Source organism: Chrysoperla carnea, chromosome 1, assembly GCF_905475395.1.
Source record: "Chrysoperla carnea chromosome 1, inChrCarn1.1, whole genome shotgun sequence".
Taxonomy (NCBI): domain Eukaryota; kingdom Metazoa; phylum Arthropoda; class Insecta; order Neuroptera; family Chrysopidae; genus Chrysoperla; species Chrysoperla carnea.
In genome coordinates, this window is record NC_058337.1 from 25,572,772 (window position 1) to 25,590,994 (window position 18,223).

The 18,223-nt window shown below is 28.9% G+C and overlaps 3 protein-coding genes across 3 annotated transcripts in view; 1 reads left to right on the plus strand and 2 right to left on the minus strand.

The window, feature by feature from the left end:
* The window catches only part of LOC123296183, a 111,478-nt gene extending 109,453 nt beyond the window's left edge, over positions 1-2,025 (minus strand). The window contains exon 1 of the mRNA XM_044877679.1: positions 1,866-2,025. The gene's annotated coding sequence lies outside the window, so the exon portion shown is untranslated. The remainder of the gene's footprint in view (positions 1-1,865) is intronic.
* Positions 2,026-3,913: 1,888 nt separating this feature from the next.
* Positions 3,914-9,454, minus strand: LOC123305519 (heat shock protein 60A). Its single transcript, XM_044887263.1, has 5 exons — positions 9,319-9,454; positions 8,806-8,966; positions 6,431-6,956; positions 4,860-5,728; positions 3,914-4,505 (listed from the first exon to the last, which is right to left on the minus strand). The coding sequence occupies exons 2-5, from the start codon at positions 8,959-8,961 to the stop codon at positions 4,350-4,352; spliced, it is 1,707 nt and encodes a 568-aa protein (XP_044743198.1). The 5' UTR covers positions 8,962-8,966; positions 9,319-9,454; the 3' UTR covers positions 3,914-4,349.
* A 623-nt stretch (positions 9,455-10,077) lies between these two features.
* LOC123305513 (exocyst complex component 8) lies at positions 10,078-17,500 on the plus strand. The gene is made up of 11 exons (XM_044887253.1): positions 10,078-10,187; positions 10,250-10,405; positions 11,484-11,859; positions 13,515-13,668; positions 13,969-14,101; positions 14,161-14,360; positions 14,420-14,557; positions 14,625-14,805; positions 16,075-16,428; positions 17,024-17,211; positions 17,281-17,500. The coding sequence occupies exons 1-11, from the start codon at positions 10,133-10,135 to the stop codon at positions 17,464-17,466; spliced, it is 2,121 nt and encodes a 706-aa protein (XP_044743188.1). The 5' UTR covers positions 10,078-10,132; the 3' UTR covers positions 17,467-17,500.
* The last annotated feature ends 723 nt before the right edge of the window (positions 17,501-18,223 follow it).

Consider the following 18,223-nt stretch of genomic DNA (forward strand, 5'->3'; position numbering starts at 1 on the left):
TTTCGGTTAAAATTTTTTGAAAACTATGGATTAAGGTAGTTTTTAGATTAAGCCACAAAATTTTTAGACATGTATATCAATAACCTCATCATATGCTGGCGGGAATCGAAAGTTTCCAAAATTTCTATAACAGTTGATCTGTATAAAATTTTCTATTCGTTCTAAATTAAAAATTTTTTTAAATATTAAGTAGGTAATATAAGTACAAAACGTCTAAATTGAACTCATACGAGTTGAAGTAACGCTATACATTTTCATCAATTATTTTAGAATCAAATAATTCTCTTACAAACTAAACAAGCATTGAAATAAAAATATTATTACATATGAAAAACTTGATGGAGAATTAGAGACAAAATTTATTTTTATTGACAATAACATTAGTCATAAAAAAGGTAATAATAGTCCTAAGGGATTTTCATCTATAACTTTTCTACTATAGGTACTTATTAAGAATTTATCTCAATTTATAATAGGAACAAATGTGTAAAGCTTGCAATCGCTTGAATGAAAAGCTTTATACAAAATTTATAAAGCATAATTGGAATAATTTTGAAACAAAGAAATTCAATTTCAAAAAAATATTTCATAACATACAAAAAAAAATTGACGTGGAAATTAAAATGGCTGCAGAAGCCTTCAAGAATAAAATCAACTAGACCCAAAATTCATGCAAAAAACATAATTTTTTTTTAAATTGAAAATATACCAAAAAAAATTGATTTTTGTAAATTTTTCACTACCTATTTTATAATTGATCTGATATATAATTAAAGTAATATGTATGTTTTCTATAGAAGAAAACTGCAATGAAAATTTTTATCCTCGAAAGCAAGAGAATGATTTCTGAATTAAAAGCCTTAAAAACAAGAAATATTATCATTTTTAATACCTATTTGAAATCAACATGGCGCCGGGCTGACATTACAGGTACTATCTTTAGGTCGTAATAAAATAAAAAGAAGAACCATGTTTTGAAATTTTATCAAAAATATCCGATTTCATTTTAAAGAAAGATCTTACAATTAGGAACAATTATTTTCAAAATTTTCCACCCACTTTTTAAATATAAAGATTTTAGTGGCATTAAACTCAAAATATGAGCTTTATTAATTATTGTCAGAAATATTATAATTTTTGAACAACGTGGTAATTAATACTATCAAAATCAAATGACAGAACTGAAGAAAAAGAAACTTCCTTTGTATTACGGGATGAAATAAATTGGATTTGAAATATGATACTAGACTACTCCCGACGCCATTTTGGTGATGAGAATTAAAAAGGGAATTATTTACTATGTATTCTAGGATAATAATATTTCCAATGTTATTTTTAAAAAAATTACAAGAAAACAAAATTTGTTGTAGAAACAATTGAATATCCAATAATTTTGTTTGAAGGGGATGCAAAAACTAGTGACTTTTTAATTGAAATTGTTCCTTGAATTGATTACAGAATTATTTTCCAAAATTGTTATTGTTAATGATTAATTAGTTAAAGAAATGTAAATTAAATTAAAAATTCATAATATTTTGATTACAAGTTTAATTACATATCATAAACATTTATACTATTAAATATTATTGATTACATGAAATAAATCTATTTATTTTTATATCTACATATTCAACAACAAAAGGGTAACGTCATTACATAAGGGATTACATGTTTCGATATCGAAAATTAAAAAAATTTACATATTAGGTCACATAAATTAGTTAACAACAAATGTCTATTATTAATAGATAAATGTATTCAAAAAAGCACATTGTGTGTTAGATCAGTTTTTATTACTGAACTAGAATTTAAAAAAATAAATTGTTTAATGCTTAAAGAAATGAATTTAATTGAATTAAACTTACATAATTCTATCCATTACATAATTAACTGTTCATTATTTATTACATACACAAAAACAAACACTAATTAATTACAATTATAATCCGTAAACAATTTTTATTTATGACAATTAACATGGGATTATTCCACACAAAATTTTCTTCACTTTCACAATAAAGTGCAGATTGCACTGATGAATGAAGTGTATTATAAACCGAAGCTAGTTGTTTTTCAACCTGCATTTCTCCTGCATTAACATATGATGTTTATAATCGAACATAGATGTCGATCTTTTAAAGAACTATATAAACTTAGCGGAATTTTTGAATAGTACCTCTAAAAACAATATTATTTTCGATTATTATCTGAATTTGTTCAATTTACAAAATAAATTTTGTTCGGTTCAATAAATTAGTGTTATCTTTAAAGTGTTAGTCATTAATAAGTAGTTATTTTTAAACAATTTTCTCAATGAAACTATCACTGGGAAAAAGTTTACCTCTATATTTATAAAGTGTTAAGTCTGCATACGTAATATTATATCTTAAAAATAAATACTAATAAATTCAAAAAGATCAGATGCGAATAAGCATCTTATAATAATGGATAGCATTTCAGGATTTTGAGAATCAATTTTCATAACAGAGAAAGTTATATCATTAAAATTTTTTTTAATTTCTATCAAAATTTTTTGTTGTATATAGAGGTTGTGTGCCAATTATAAAATGCATTGCGTATTTTGGTTTTTTTCCTTTTTAGTGAAAAAGTAAGATACTTGCGTAAAATTCATTTAAAAAAAAGTCAAGTGCGAGTTTTAACAACCAAGGTTCCGTACTTTCAGAATGAATAAAGAGCAGATATGTTCTATTTTTTTTAAAATTATTATAGTGCAATAGAATTCTAAATTTTTGTTGTTTTTACATAAACAGCTCTTTGCTATAGCTTTGATGATTTATTATGTTATTGTTTTGTCATTTTTAGGTACAATTAGAAGTTTCAGCAGAAAATCGGGGTTGGTAGTAGCATCACATCACGTTGGTACTACATATTCCAAGTTTAAGATTTTTAGAATAAAAAAATTTAAGTTGAACTTATGAAGAAGTTGTTTATTTAGATAATTACAAAATTTCCTAATCAAAGATCGACATTTGGAACTCAATTCTTCATTCACCTTTGACCTGTTCCAATACCTCTGCTAATAAGAGCAACACTGCAGATACCAATTTTGAATCCGTACCTGTTTTCAATGCTGCAAGTTTAACGCAGTACAGGTTTGAATTGACTTTCACACTCCGTGGCATCTCACTCCTGCACCAGCAAATATGTACGGCGTTGCTGGATATTAACTCTGAATAAATATTCGGAGCGAATTACATAAATGCCGTACAGAAATGAATCCGGCAAATTCGGTAGCGGAAGTTGAAAAAATTTTTAATCACCCGTCAATTTCCGAAGCTCTTCGTAATTTATTTGTGGACGGAATTTACGCTGGTGGGTGTCATTTCACCCGAAAAATTTAAGCATGGGATCTGGCTAGTAATCTTAAATTTCAGGCTTTATGGTCTCGATGTCATTCTAAAAGTTTTTTTAGTTTGGGTTATTTTGGCTTATTGATGGAAGGTTTATTTTTTAGGTTGAGTGCACCATTCAATGTTGTCGCTAATTGGAGTTGGTTAAATGCCATTTTCAATTGAATTAACTCTGATTAGCGCTTTTCCACCGATTGGTTTATTAACGTTTCCTAGTCCAATCCGGACTCAAAATAATGATCTGCTATATTCAATGCTTTTGTTCTTTAGTATAGTTTAAATATAAACTGATCCAGGCATATTCGATACGGAGCCCTTAAAAGTATCATTTGATCGGAATATTATTATAATTTATTAATTTTATAAGTAATACTTTTAGCAGCAAAGAGATAGGACATGGGACTTAATCGGGACATCACATAGATTCTTAAATCATTTTATTCGAAGTTTTCAACTTTCGTAATATTTGTTTTAAGAACCTATTCTAAAATTACTTTAGATCAATGATACACTAAAATAAGGTAAATTAAATTAAACAAAAATTTATAGAAATACGTTTTATTTTAACAAAAAAAATGCCTAACCTACAATAATTAAAATGTGTATAAAGAGATAACATTGATAACATTTGCATTAAATGAACAAGTAATGAAACTGTTCCACACATTGACATCACCACTCGACATAATAAAATTTTAAAGCTCTTTTTGTTTACAAATTATGTACATTTAATTTTTGGCCTACATTATTTTGGGTTTACACTGTGCAACGGATTTTTCTAAATCGATAGTAAAAAAAAAATAGTACAAAACAAAATTATTTCCAAATCCAGATCTAATATAGGAATTATTTTCACCACTAATATAGCAGAATCGGAAATAAAAATAATCGTATTAGATCTCAATTTAGAAGAATACCCGAGATACAAAAAATTTTTCAATGGAAAGTATTTTCGATGTTATGTCCACGTTTATATTTTTACATCATGCCGCCCATTCCACCCATACCTCCCATACCACCCATTGCTGCCATTGGATTTGGTGCATCTTCTTTTGGAATGTCTGTAATTACAGCTTCGGCAGTTGTTAATAATGAGGCAACACCTGAGGCATCTGTGAGTGCTGTACGTACAACCTGAAACAAAAATCATTGATTTATATTGGGTGTGTGAAGTAGGAAGAGGGAAACGGTTGATTTATATTACGCCCGCCTATAGGCAAACTGTACTAAAATAGAATATGGTTCGTCTACATTAAAATCGGGCGATTAAAATTTACAAACGTGTATTCTTTTTGTAATAGTTTAATTATAAATCCAAAATTTTGTAAAGTTATGAATAATAATCAATTACAATTTATGTTCCCCGAATTAATTCTGAATGATTAAACCTTTTAGAAGACTGTTTGGGATTCAAGCATCAGGAATATTATTGCTTGTCTAAATTATGATTTTTTTTAAAAGCTTGGTGGTGATCTACTTATTACTGACCTTGGTTGGATCAATGATTCCTTTTTCGATCATATCTACAAATTCATTATTCATCGCATCATAACCGTAATTGCCACCCTTTTCTTGTACTTTAGCAACAACGACTGCACCATCAACGCCAGCATTCTTGGCTATTTGCATACATGGCTGTCTTAATGAATTTATAACAATATTAACACCAGTTTGTTGATCGGGATTTGCAACTTTCAATTTTTGTAAAACATCAATACAACGTAAAAGAGCGGTACCACCTCCAGGTACAATACCTTCAGCGACTGCGGCACGTGTTGCATTTAATGCATCATTTACACGATCTTTCTTCTCGTTAACTTCGACCTCGCTGGATCCTCCAACTTTTAACACGGCTACACCAGATGCTAATCGTGCCAAACGTTCTTGTAATTTTTCTTTTTCGTATTCGGATGAAGTATCTTCAATTAAAGAACGTAATACTTCAGCACGTTTTTCAATTTCAGCCTTTTTGCCTTTGCCTTTTAACATTAATGTGTCGTCTTTTGTGATAATAATTTCACCAACTTCACCCAAGTCTTGGCGTTGAACATCCTCAATTTTAATTGAAGTACCTTCATCACCAATTAAAGTTCCGCCAGTTGCAATTGCCATATCTTCCAATGTTGCTTTTCTATTATCACCAAATCCTGGTGCTTTAACTGCAGCTATTGGTAAACCTATTTTAATTCTGTTTAATACGATGGCACTTAAAGCTTCGCTATCAATATCTTCTGCAATAATTATAAGTGGTTTTCGTAAGTTATGACATAATTCTAAGGCGGGAAGAACCTGCTGATGGGATTGTAATTTCTTTTCGTAAAATAGGACTAGCGCATCTTGATATTCTACTCGTTGACCTAAACAAATAAAAAAATTGTGTTAGATTTAATAAACAAAATTTTGAAATAAGAAAATTAGCTCCAAAAATTAACAACTTTTAATTTATAGTCTACGGTACAGAGGAGAGGGTATGACTTCGTGACTAACACACTCACGAAACTTCGTGGGTGGCTTCATTTCAATGAAGTAACTATTTTTAACTTGCAATTATAATTACGCTCATAATTGCCAAAATCTAAAAATAAACTTGGAAAACGCTATACATACGATCTAAAACATTTATTTTAGAAATATTTTGGAATTCATTTTTTATCTATAAAAACTTTTTATATATCAAATGTTAGCCAACCACGCATAAACATAGCGTTCTGTTGAATTCAGCAGAATTCAGTACCAAACTATTATTTCAGCAGAATTTTGTAATAAAAAAAAAGATCATTTACAGTTCTATTTTCAATTTCGTGGCTGAAGAAACCCTAAGTTAAACGGTAACTTTGATGTTTAAAATTTTTTTAGAGTAATTAATTGTACGACAAAGCATTTATTCGGATCAGAATTTTGAATTCGAAAGGTAATACTATTGTCATGTTGATGATGTAGCATACATTCGACACCTTGCGAATTTATTGATAAATATACAAAGCTCTAATTGTATGCAAATTTTATACGATCCAATTTTGTTTTAGTAAAAATTATACTTATTTGAAAAGCGCACATACCTTTAGTTGTATTACAGAAGAATGCAGAAATGAACCCTCGATCGAATTTCATTCCTTCAATAACTTCTAATTCATCTGTTAATTTTTTGCCATCTTTAACTGTTATAACACCATCTCGACCCACTTTTTTCATAGCGTCACCAATTAATTTACCAATTGCACTATCTCCGTTAGCTGAGATGGTTGCAACTTGTGCAATTTCTTCAGGTGTTGTAACAGCTTTAGACATTCTTATCAATTCTTCTTTGGTTGCGTCAACAGCCAACATTACACCTCGACGAATTTCAATTGGATTTGCACCTTTTGACATCATTTCAAATCCTTCTTTTGCAATTGCTCGAGCAAGTACTGTGGCTGTTGTTGTTCCATCACCAGCTTCTTCATTTGTGTTATTTGCAACATCTTGTACTAATCGTGCACCAATATTTTGAAATTTATCTTTTAAGTCAACGCCTTTTGCAACGGTTACACCGTCTTTTGTGATTTTTGGTGATCCCCATGATTGTTCAAGAATTACATTTCGCCCCTGTTAAAACAAAAACCGTTAATTAAACAAATGAAGGAAATTATAAGGGGGAGTATAAGGAAAAAAAATTCCAATTTTCAAAAATCGACCCGAGTCCGAATGATTCAAATGTTTACCAAATTAAAAAAAGCGTTATAAGTCTAAGATCGCATAAAAATTTCTTATATGAAATCCGATCTAGTCGAAGACTAATCTAATCTCAATCAGCGCACACATTCTTACGGAGACGCAAATATACTACGCATCAGAACAATATGCGCTGTGTATTAACCAAAGTTTTTATAGTGTGTTTTCAACCTTAAAATAAGATTACGGTGTGAGTTATACACTTTATTCGACACGATGCTACGTTTCTGTATTTCTGGGATCGATGGAGGCTTATTGGTTGTACTTACAGGAATTATCCTGTAAGTATATATATAATTATAGAGGTTGTAATAACAAATTTATCAAAAACAATGAACAGTTTTTTACAATACCTTGTGTTTTTTTTATCGCAAATGTTTGTTTTATGTTTCAATTCTGATTTCCGATTTGATTTAATAGAAATAAAATATAATAATTCCGGTATAATCCTATAATTTTTACTTATATTTTCTCCGCGAGAAATAACGATTTGAATTTTTTTTGTCAAAAAATTTTTGGTCAAAATATTATCAAACTATAAATGATTCGAATTAAGTCACTTTACGTTGAATATCATCGAATAAGAATACAAAACAAAGTTAAAATATCGGCCATATTGGTCATGAATTTTTCGCCCACATTAAAAAGATCGGGAATTTGTAACTTCCTATCGTGCCTGAAAATCACTATAAATTCAACGTAAAGAGGTTAATCCTTATTCCATTTTATCAATTTTGTTCTTTTGTAGTCGTGACCATTGCTATCAAATTTAAAATTACTGTCAAATTTTCTTAAACTCAGTAATTTCATTAACTAAAAGTTAATTAAAATTGTCTGATGAGTTATTCGTAGAAATTCAAACATAACACCTTTTACTTGCCAAGATAAATAAGCGAAACTATGAAAAAAAAACACCTCTACCTCTAAATTCACTCTCGAGAGCAGTGCTGTCAGATATCTTATTTTAAAGGGATATAATTTTAGAATTTGTTTTATGTGAAATTTTTATGCAAAATGAATCTTACAAGTCTGAACTTTCTTCAGATTGAAAGGAATGCAATTTTAATAAAAATTTAATATTTTATAATCAGTTAGTAATTTTATTTTTTATTTTTTTATAATTTATCATTTAATATTTTAAATAGATGAAATTTCGCTTTTTTATTCCGTTGAAAATATCTTCTTTGGTTCTCATTGGAAAATATAACTAGCCTAAAAAATTGGTTTTTTTAAGTACCAAACGTGAAACGGAGATATTTCTAGTGGTATAAATATCATAGCGGGTTTTAATTGTTAAAATAGGAATTATAAAAACACTGAGGTAGGTAAATATAATAAATTAGAATCATTGAGTAACATTTAATCGTACAAGTTACTATAAATTTACGTAATGTTACATCATATAACACTTAGAATATTTCAACTAGTTTAATTTTGGTTTAAACTGTTCCTCTTGTATAAATGTACGATAAAGCATTTATTCGAAAATATAATTGTTTTCGAAAAGTAATACCAATATCATATTGATAATTTAGCATACATTCGACACCTTGTGAATTTATTGAAAAAACATACAAAGCTCTAATTGTATGCAAATACAGTCAAAATATTCTTAATGAAACTTACATAATCGTTAAAAGAATGTAGTGTGATTTTAGGTCTAAAATTTTAGATTTTTTAATGAGAAAAAAAAATGGTATAAGGTTTTTAACGAATTAAATACCTTTGGCCCCATTGTAACTGCCACGGCATCGGCTAAAATATCCACTCCTTGTAACATTAAAGCTCGTACTTCAGAACCAAATCGTACATCTTTTGCGTATGATCTGGCTAAATATGTGCAGCAGGGGCGTAATTTTGAAGCAGCAACACGAAACATCTTATCTAAATTTAAAACAAATATATAATTTATTCATCTGTAGTATTCCAAATGAACCCCGCAGAGATCAAAGTACAAAAATGGATTTAAAAAGTAAAAGTAAATACCTGGATTTAATAAATTATTTGATATGTTAACAAAAAGAAAAAATTATCGAAACACGATTAGAGCAAATAGTACAAAAATTAATTCAAATTTTACTTCCAGCAAATAAATAATCAGGAAAACCTGACCTAAAGTTTGTGTCGTCTTACTTGTTTGTTAGAAATAATAACAAAATTTTAACACCTACTATTATTTAATTTATACATACAGCAATTGTTTCAATAAAAAATTATACTTTCATTTTTCACTTACCTAGTTTTATTGGAAAATTGTTACAAAATAGATTATTCTAGACGCCGGCGAGCACGTTTCACGTTACTTCTCGTAATGTTCTAGCCTCACAAATGAAACGAGTAGTTTAATAAATTTAAATAGAAGGATGACTAAACGAGATTATTATATAAATGAGGGAGATAGACGATGGATACAGAAGAAAGGTCACATGCGTGCATTTGTTTCATGTTATCAATAAGTTGCCATGTTGAATTCAATTTAATAAAAAAAATATTTTTATTCAAATAATTAACCAATTCTTCTAAAACTTTTAAAAAGGAATTAGAAAGAAATTTTTAATAAATATTAAAGGCGAAAATTCATTATTTCAAACTAAAATGAAATGTTCATTTGAGGATTACATTTTGAAAATGTATCGATTCTTCTAGAAAGGATATGATGCAATTTATGAAATTATTAATAATATCTTTTGAAAATTATCCAATATTTTCATATTTCGTCTAAAACATAGATTATACAATTAATTTTAGTCAATAGGTAAAAATTATAAAAGATCCGATCGAAAAAGAAAGTTTAAAATTAAATAAGCGGGAGATTTAAAAATTTGATTTATTTTGTACTATATATAATTAATTATGAAAAGAATATTAATTACCAATTAATAAATTAAAATAAAATTGAAAATAATATTTTTCAAAAGTTTAATTTATTAAACTTTCCGTACATATTGAAAATTAATAAAATAGTCTTTTTTTGACAGTTGTAGTTGTTTGATAACATTAAAATGACATTTGTACTAAGTATCAAAATTTAATTTTGAAATAAAATAATTATGACTGAGCCAAATTTAAAGAAATTAGGAAGTCCTGATTTTAACGCCGAAAAATGTATGAATTTATAATTATTTACGGAATTAATTCTTTTCATTAATTTTAATTAAAATTTTTAGATGTAAAAGAATTAACACAAAAGTGTGTCGGTGGGCAGGAACTTCAACGAGTACGAAATAAAATTCAAGCTTTGACTAGCGAAGCTAGTGGGGCCTTAAAAAAGAATGTATACCAAAATTATGTTCAATTTATTGATACTGCAAAAGAAATTTCTCGTATCCTTTTTAAAATTGTTAAATTTAGGAAAATAATTTTTTGGGTAGGACAATTAATATTGATGATACAAAATAAATGAATTCATAAATTGTATTTTATAGTCATGGTTTGACTTATTTCCAATATTAAAAGAAAAAAATTAAGGTCATTTCCAGTACAGGATTAGCCACGTAGCAATCTAGAGTAGGAAAAGTTACGGCCTCCGCGCATTGAAGCGCTCCGCGCCTGAATAATTTTTATTCCCAATAAGTTCTTAACGAAAAGGATAGAAATATATTTAATTTTTGAATCCAGTTTATCTATGATTCACGATTGAACGATTGATCATGGTGATTTTCTATGAACGAACCTTTTCTTTTTAATTCGTTTCAACTGACCGATACTTTGTCTGTTGTATGAACGAAATACTTCCGGCGATGATATCGTAAGCTTTCTCCTGACTCCGGATTTTAAAAACAAAGCTTACACTAACATATTTTGTAACCAAAAGCAACTTATTATTCAATGTGTACCATGGAACATGGGCCTCGAGGCTATAAAGAGGATCCTTGAAGAGCACTGATGCCACTTTTGTAAATTATGAAAATTCCAGACTATGTCCGTAGATCTTGTATGAGAATGATAGTTTAATTTATCATTATGTCTTTTCTGATTGAGTTTTATTCATTCTCAGTCAATATGAATTTGGAGTAAGCGATCGTGGCTAGGAGATACAAGAGGAGGCGATGCTTAAATCGTTTCTCCATCCATTTAGTACCGCATATATCAATAATACTTTTTGGGGTCCCGTAATCACGACCAGTACAAAATTTACTCTTCTAATACGAGCTACCAAAAAGGACGAAAACGTACTAGATAAATCCAACTTGAGTTATGAAGAATATTATCAATGCGAAATATAAGAATTGATTTACGTTATTTGACTTACATTTATTACAAGGGAAAGAGCATAATATTATTAGCTTAACTTTTAATCTCTCGCTGTCTGTTGTTTTTTTATGCATTTTAGGTATAAACCTAATTAAGTCTCTATAACTCAAAAAATACATTCGATGAATCCTTAATACAGACGTTCAGATATGGAAAGTGAAATGTATCAACTTTCTCATATGCTAACAGAACAACGGTCACTACTAGCAGAATTGGCATCCACATCAATTTTAGAAAACGATAATATCAAGGAAAATGTTAAAGAATCAAATGAGGAGAAAACTGATGATAAAGAAAAAGAATCAGTAACACAGGAACAAGAGGAAGAAAAACGTCGTCGAACTTTAACTACAATATTAGAGAAAGTTGAGGGATGTATGAGTCTTTTAGAACCATCAAGTCGTTCCTTAACTCACGAGGGTGATTTACTAGAATTGGATCCAGTTGAGAATACAGCCTTGCAACGATGTCATGCGTATTTATTTAACGATTGTTTCATGTTAACAACATGGATTCCAAATAGGTAGTTTGTTTTAAAAATTTAAAATTTTTGAAATTTATTTTTATGAGAACACAGAATGATTAATTAAGTTCTAGATTTTCTAACAAGATTTGTAAAATATTGCTTTCCTTCCCATTACCTCCCCGATTTACCAGATTATCCAAAAGATTATTGAAAAAATATGCAAATAGGTAAGACTATCAGTAGTAAAATTTCTGTTTGACTCAATTACGATTAGTTCAAAATTTTATTAAAAATAAGATGTTTCTAAGGAATTCTTCTTTATTTTTTTAAAAATTTTGAAGGAAATATAATTGGCCGAGAATTACTATGGAAATCAGGAAAATCTAAGAAGTATCAAAAAATCTTGGAAACTATCCCACAACAAAATATATTTTTAAGGTTTTTTGAGTTTTAATTACCTTCGGCAATGATTTTTATCTAAAACACAAGCAAATCTTTTAGTGCAGTAAATACTTAAGAAAATCCTCAGATTTTAAAATTTCATGAAAATACAAAAATAGGTGCTTTAAAAAAGCTGTGCGTGAAAATTTTCCGTTTTTCTTTACGTTTTTATACCATGTATATATGAAATATACATAGTATATTAAGTTTAGTCCAAAGTTTGTAACGCTTAAAAATAATGAAGCTAGGAAAAAAATTTTGTCATAGGTGTTCATAAAATCACCTAATTAGCCCATTTCCGGTTGTCCGTCCGTCCGTCCGTCTGTGGACACGATAACTCAAAAACGAAAAAAGATATCGAGCTGAAATTTTTACAGCGTACTCAGGACGTAAAAAGTGAGGTCAAGTTCGTTAATGAGCATCATAGGTCAATTGGGTCTTGGGTCCGTAGGACCCATCTTGTAAACCGTTAGAGATAGAACAAAAGTTAAAATGTAAAAAATGTTTCTTATCAAAAATTAAACAACTTTTGTTTGAAACATTTTTTCGTAAACATCACTGTTTACTCGTGAGGGCGCCAATTTGGCGGAAATTTTATAATATGTACTATACTTGATTATTAGTTATGTGTGTGTCACATGTTTGTATGTGTAATGTGATAAAGAAATCAACACTGACTATGCATGGTATTTCAACAATTAACTCAGTCAATTGTTTGTTTTCACTTGTTACGATTTCATAATGCATCTACGAGGTTAAAAATTTTGTAGAGATTTTAGGGCAGCTGTTAATGAAGAAAATACGTTTTTGTATAATTAACACAATTTTTTATTTTTTAGGTCGAAATTACTATGTATATCGAGTTTTATCATAATTCGAAATAAAAATTTATTTGTATTTTTTTTTAAATTTTTGTAAGGGCTCTTTTAAGGGACCTTACTTCCCACATTGAAAATTCAAAAATTTTAACAAAAGTTTTTACAACGAGATTCTTTTGATTACTCTAACGAAAAACAAAGAGTATTTGGAAATTTATAATAAATAACGCAATAATCTTATAGTTAGTCTTCTTTGAGGAAACTGAATTTCATTACTCAAAGAAAAGTTTTAACTGTTTTAAGTAATGAAATTAAGTTCCTCAAAACCGACCTACACTTGGTAATTTGCCAACATTTTTCATATGACGTTATTCATGGGGAATCAATTTATTTTAGGAAATTGTTTTTAATAATATGATTGCATTAAATTTAAATGTTCATGTTTTTTTATAGACGTGGTCCTATGCGGTATAAATTTGAAAAAATGTACGAATTAGGAAGTTTGGCTGTTGTTAATGTTCGAGATTTGGGATCAGTGAAATTTGCTTTTAAACTCCTTGCATTTCCAGACACCAAAGTTTTCCAATGTTCTTCCAACAGCAGTAAAGTAAGTGTGTTATTAAGATAAGTTACTTTACGACCGAGTTAATATAGCCTTAAACTATAAAAAAAAATTTAGTTTTTTTTTTATTAAACTGTTTATTTATTAAAACAAATATAATATATACAAATATGATGTTTTAATTTAGTTACAAGCTACAAACAAAAACTAAACTGCCTAAGATTATCTTTTTCTGTCATCAGACGAAACCACATTTCCATTATATTTCCCAATTTTAAGAAGAAGGCAATAATTTTATTGTTTATCTAACTTCACTTTGCGCGCATTTTTTATTAATTTTTACAGAAAGAATGGTTAGACAAATTTGATCAAGTAAAGAAAGCGAGACGTACTCAAGAGCAAATAAAAAGAGAAGGGACCACTGGAACAGAACGATCACCTTCACGTACCGCTTCTATTGATTCGCCGATCGGAAATCGTAATAAAAATGATTTTATTTGTTGGCGAAAATGAATTAATAAAATTAAAATTTTTTAGCATTTTTAAATGAACCTGATTTTGAGGGTATCGAAATTCCTGAATGGGTATTAGAAGTGGCTGAAGAATTGGACGTACTTCTTGCTCAGAGACATCATGAAGAGGCTCTTGAATTATTGGAACGTGCTCAAGAATTCATAACCAACCTAAAAACACCTGATCATTCCTTGGATAATAAAATTTTAGATATAAAACAAAAGGTATCTAGTATTACGTATTTTAGTGGAAATTTTTATAACTTAAAGTTTTTGTTTTATAGATGGATGTAAGGCGACGTTCCTTAGTAGATGTTTTGATGAAAGAATTGGAAGTTAGCCCAGGAAAATCGTTACAAGGAGGTTTAAGAGCAACTAGACGTCCAGTTCGATTGTTAAAGATGCTAGGAAAGTCATCACAGGTAATAATAAATTAATACCAAATGTTTGGAAATTTAAAATTAATTTCTTTCCTTTAATTTTAACCAGGCATGTGATTTATTTTTACAATTATGCAGTAGCATACTTAAAATTCATACAAAACATGTAAAACGTGAAGGTTCAACTACAGTGTATGTTAAACATTTAGCGGCTGTCGTATTTTCAAATATGGCTGAAATGACTGAAGAATTTTTACGTGCTTTTCCAAATTCACCTCCATGCGCATCAGGTTTGTTTTCAAAAATACAAAATTGTAGCAGCCTCATATGAGGTTCTACTTAAAGTTCATCGGACATTAAAGCAATGTATGAATCAAAATCTGAATTTTCGATATGTTATTCATTGCTAACTCATACATATGAAATAATTCTTTTTTGAAAAATTTTACGAAGTGCTTTTGTGTCATTAATTATTAAAAAGCACAATTTTATCTAGTAAATGTTAGCTGAAAGCATATATTTTGAATAATCTCGCTGAACCTTCTATAGATAAAAAACGAAAAACTATTATTTTTATAAATAGGTTTTCGTAAATTAAATTAGAATTTAAAAATATTTTTTGATTGAAGAGTTTTATTATTATCTTAATAGAAAGAATTTTTATTCACAATTAACTACAAGTAAAAGTGGGCTAGCGATAGAGAGTAGAGAGAGGCAGCATTAGTAAACGAGAAAGTAAGCAATAGGATAAACTATCTTCGTACCCGATCAATTATAAGTTACTCTGATTACAAAATTAAATATACACGGGTTAAAGAAAAGTTGCTGAGTTTGATGGGGGACATCATGTTCTGACATCAGATTGGATCTATTTCTCCGGGTTGCCTTAACAGTCAATTTAGATCCTAAAAGGTAAGAGATAGTATAACACTTTAAATTAGAAAGTAGATCCTCATAAAAAAAAACTAACATTTTTTATTAAAAACATTTTTATCAAGGTCAATAGTGAACATTCGCTTGTGTCCATGACTTTGACCGGTAATTCTAGTTTCAAGACCTTGATATTCAAATGAGCTTGAAAATTTACCTGGGCTTAAAAGTTCTTAATACAGACGAATGATCTTTATTGTCCTTGATAACTTTTGTCTAAAAAATTTTTCTAAACCTAGCGTACTTTCTTTCGATTAAATGCAATAATAACATATTTTTAAGCCGCATTTCTTCTGAAAGCTTAAGATTTTCGAAAAAATGTTTTAGATTAAAAATGTTAGTTTTTTTATGAGGAACAACTTTCTAATTAAATTTGTTTCTATCTCGTACCATTTGGAATGTAAATTGACTATCGAAGCAACCCGGAGAACTAGATCCAATCTGATTTCAGAACATGATGTTCCCCATCAAACTCTACAACTTTTATTTGAGTTATTTTTTTATTGGTTAACTACAAAACGAGTTAACCCATTACCCATAACAGATTAAAATGGCCCATCCTTTATAATAATTACAACAATTTTAAGTGTAGCAATTAACTCGATAAAATAACTCGCTTCTTTTTACAGCTTTCATAGTTTGGGTTAGTACAGAAGTTGGTATTTTTACTTCGCATATTATAAAACAACTGTTTCATTCACAACAAACGATTTCCGTTCTTGCTGAATGTATTTTGACGACAAGAACGGAGGCTGAACAACTTTGGGATTATGGTATTGATATAGTTTACCAAATAACTGGAGCTATTCGTGCACCATTGTCACGATCATTAAGTGATTGTCGTGATAAATTAGTTGATGCTGCGCGTTTACGTGCAGCCGAAGATTTATGGAGACCTACTAATTTAGGAACAAATACAGCTTTAACAAAAACATTAAATCAGTATTCGGATTTAGGTTTGGATTTAAGTGGTTATACTGCAGGTTAGTTATGAAAAGGAAATTTATTTTGGTATACGCTCGTAGCTCTATAAATTGTGACATTAACTTAATGTCACTGATTTGGTATAGGAGTTAAATAAATTTTATAAATGGAAATACAAAAGTTTAAAAAAATTTTTTCCCGTCAATAGACGTCTAAAATAATTTTTAAATTTTCCCACAAAAAAGTGGGATGATGGTATTTAACAATTTAAAAAATATAATAAAATTCAAAATTTAAATTGTTTCTGTTAATGTAAGATTCTAACATGATTTTATTCCATGTGATATGGGATTGTATTTCTGCTTGAAAAGATGTTATCTGTCAAGTTCCAGCAACAACAATGTTCCTATAACATGAGGTTTTATAAAGCTTAGATCGGATTTTTCAGTACTACGCCCCGTTTTTGAATAGTGAGGACGAGTAAGGTTTAAGCCCCAATTAGTTGATGGGTGTGGGTAATATTGAAAATTTCGATTAATATATAAGGTTTAAAAAACTTTCCTAATCAGCAATTCTAGCGTATATCGGAATGAATTCAATGACAAATAGCAAAATATGTATTATTTTTAATAATAATTAAAACATAATCTCTAGGTGAATGTTGGATTGAGTTAACAAATAACACTTTATATTTTGTGAAAATGTATTTAACGTTGTTAGAAGATTGTTTAAAATTATCTTCGCCTGAATTACAATATAACTTAGACGAAACGTTATTTGATGTATTTCAAGCACAATTAAAACATGTTGAAATATCCATACGAAATGAAAATAAACCAGAGGTAATTACTTTAATATCAAATATAAAACTGATAAAAGAATTGATTACAAAATATTTTTATTATTTTTAGGCGAAAAAGTTTATGATCAAAAATGGACTCTTTCTTTTAAACGACTTACTTCCATTAGTTGAAAAAAAATATTTGACGAGTTGTAATTTTAACTGTGAAATGTTAGGACGTCTTCGTGATGAATTTTGTAATATTAAAAAAATTACAACACCAATTACAAAGTATTCTAGTAACGAATATTTATAGAAGTAATTGTCACTGCCTATATTATTATATATTCTTAATTTTAATGTAAATGAATGCAATAAATTACACATTTCAAATTATTTATAGAAATAAATTCTTCAAAAATTAATGTAAAATTATTATAATAATACATAAATAAAATTTCTAATCAAATCATGATTGCGTTATTTTTGGACTAGTAAACTACACATTTAATGGTGTACGTACTTAAATCCAGCGAAAAGAGACAATGTATATAAGTCCAATTCTTATGGAAGCTCTCCATTTTACTTCCACTCATACGAAATGTAAACGATATTCACTTCATTCGCAATTCATCGAATACGAATATATTCATTCGCCCTAGTCAACCACTTTCACCGATTTTAATATGGCTTTGGATTTCTATATATAATTGTCTCTCTTCTCTGCGTAAACCTATCCAACAATTACACTAGCATGTTATGTTATCGGATGTCTGACGCATGCTTCCAACCATATCGACTGTCTAAAAAAACTGATAGAAACGATATTAATTACCAAACTATGCACAATAGCTCAAAATTTTTGCCGTTTTTTCGCTAGATACTGCAGTAAGTTACCATTCGTTGTGCCAATTCAGACTACCATAATAGTGCAGTCATTGAAGCGAAAAATAAGGTCTTACCTCCGAATTTTTTACTGTGAACCGATTTGCATAAAATTTTGGAATTAGGCTCATCGTACCTTTAACTTCAAAAGTGAAAATAATCTGAACTCCGCACCCACCCTGGAGGAG